Raw genomic sequence first — 1,602 nt, 5'->3', positions numbered from 1 at the left:
GTGTGTGTGTGTGTGTTACAGGTAGAGGTAGAGGATGCTGCCTATGTTGGTTCCTCTCATCTTCACCGTCCTCCTGACTGAGACGTCTGCCTCTCTACCATCTTCAGGTAAGAATAGAGATCAGATCAGAGCCTGCTTCGACGTGCAGACAGAGTAATGTTCTGTGTTTTAATACTTACTTTTGAATCCTGTGTCAGCAGGTAGGGGGCGGGCTTCTCCATGCCCACCTCGGTGGCTCCTGTTCAGGCAGAGATGTTTCGCTTTCTACCCTGTGTGGAGCTCCTGGAGCACTGCTGATGTAGATAAAACACGTTAATGTACAGCACATAATATTTAAATATTACATGAGTCCAGTATGGTTTAATGTGTGTGTGTGTGTGTGTGTGTGTCAGGCTATGTGCTCTCAGTCAGGTGGTAATCTGGCGTCGCTTCACACATCAGAGGAGAGGCAGTTTGTCAGTCGACTAGTAAACACACACACTGCTGGGTGGCTGGGTGGCTACCAGTCACAACAGGTATAATAATAATAATAATAATAATAAACTTTATTCATACAGTGCTTCAGTGATTGAAGCAGCGTTTGTTGTGTCTGTTCTCATTCTTCTATCAGGACTTTATTCTTTTACAAACGTCTTTCTCTCTCTTCGTTTTTCTCTCTGAAGAATCTCTCTTGGATTTGGAGCGATTACTCCCCCTTCACGATGACTGGTTGGACCAATCAGAGGCAGGAGAACGCCAGAGGGGGCGGGGCGTGCATACATATGGAACTAAAAAGTACGTTTTTGGGGGTGGACTTTTGTGACTATTGTAAAATACTTTCTTATTATTCTTTTAAAACATCTAAAAGTGGAACAAAATCCGTTGTTGTGTTCAGGTGGAGAGCTGCACAGCGCCCCCTGTGGAGAGCTGAAGTTCTACATCTGCTCCACCAGAGCCAGGTAGGGTATTCAGATTCTTTACTTTAAAGGACCAGTGTGTAGGATTTAGTCACTATCTAGTGGGAGTTTTGCAGATCATTTCAATACCTTCCAAGAAAACTAATGACGTTGAAATACCCTCTCTACAGTCAGTGTTTGGTTTTGTCCGTTCTGGTCTACTGTTAGAAACGTGGCGGTTCCAACATGGTTGACTCTGTAGAAGAGGAACTGCTCTGTAAGATAAAGAACAGTTGATTCCTAAGGTAACAAAAAAAAAAAAACCCAAAACGGAAATTTGGGGTTTTATTTTTCAGGTGCACGAATGAAACATACCTATGAATATTATATTGAATTCTGCCAACAAATCCGTTTAAATGTTGTCATTTAAATAATTCCAGTAGCACATTTTAAATCCTTATATTTTAAATAATGTTTTATTAGTATTCGGCACAAATTCAACCAATTCCTGTTAGGATGGGATGGAGCTTCTTCAATAGTTCTGCATGAACAAGCTTGTGGTTAACGCTTCCTCTTAAGAAAAGGAACATGGCTGAGTCGAGCTGGTTGAGTTGACCACAACGTAGTCACTGGGTTTGAGGTCGCAGAGAGGTTGTTCAACTGGGACAGGAAGTGCATCCTTCACCTGTCCTTCATTAGTCCGTGCTCTCTTTCTCATTCTCATGTA

The 1,602-nt window shown here is 42.4% G+C and overlaps 1 protein-coding gene across 4 annotated transcripts in view; it reads left to right on the top strand.

The window, feature by feature from the left end:
* Window positions 1-1,602, top strand: part of LOC118337773 — a 16,408-nt gene that overhangs the window by 9,803 nt on the left and 5,003 nt on the right. For 2 of the 4 annotated variants that reach the window (XM_035674882.1, XM_035674880.1), the window contains exons 2-6: window positions 22-107; window positions 201-298; window positions 393-515; window positions 663-774; window positions 875-938. In XM_035674882.1, the coding sequence (XP_035530775.1) occupies window positions 35-107; window positions 201-298; window positions 393-515; window positions 663-774; window positions 875-938 (470 nt within the window). In that variant the 5' untranslated portion in view covers window positions 22-34. Of the gene's footprint in view, window positions 1-21; window positions 108-197; window positions 299-392; window positions 516-662; window positions 775-874; window positions 939-1,602 lie in introns of all 4 variants that reach the window. The other 2 variants (XM_035674879.1, XM_035674878.1) reach the window with 1 other exon arrangement.

The sequence above is a fragment of the Morone saxatilis genome, unplaced genomic scaffold (genome assembly GCF_004916995.1).
Source record: "Morone saxatilis isolate NCDOM2014 unplaced genomic scaffold, NCSU_SB_2.0 Contig4, whole genome shotgun sequence".
Taxonomy (NCBI): Eukaryota; Metazoa; Chordata; class Actinopteri; family Moronidae; genus Morone; species Morone saxatilis.
Note: the sequence above shows the minus strand (reverse complement) of the source record. Positions and strands in the feature narration are given on the sequence as shown.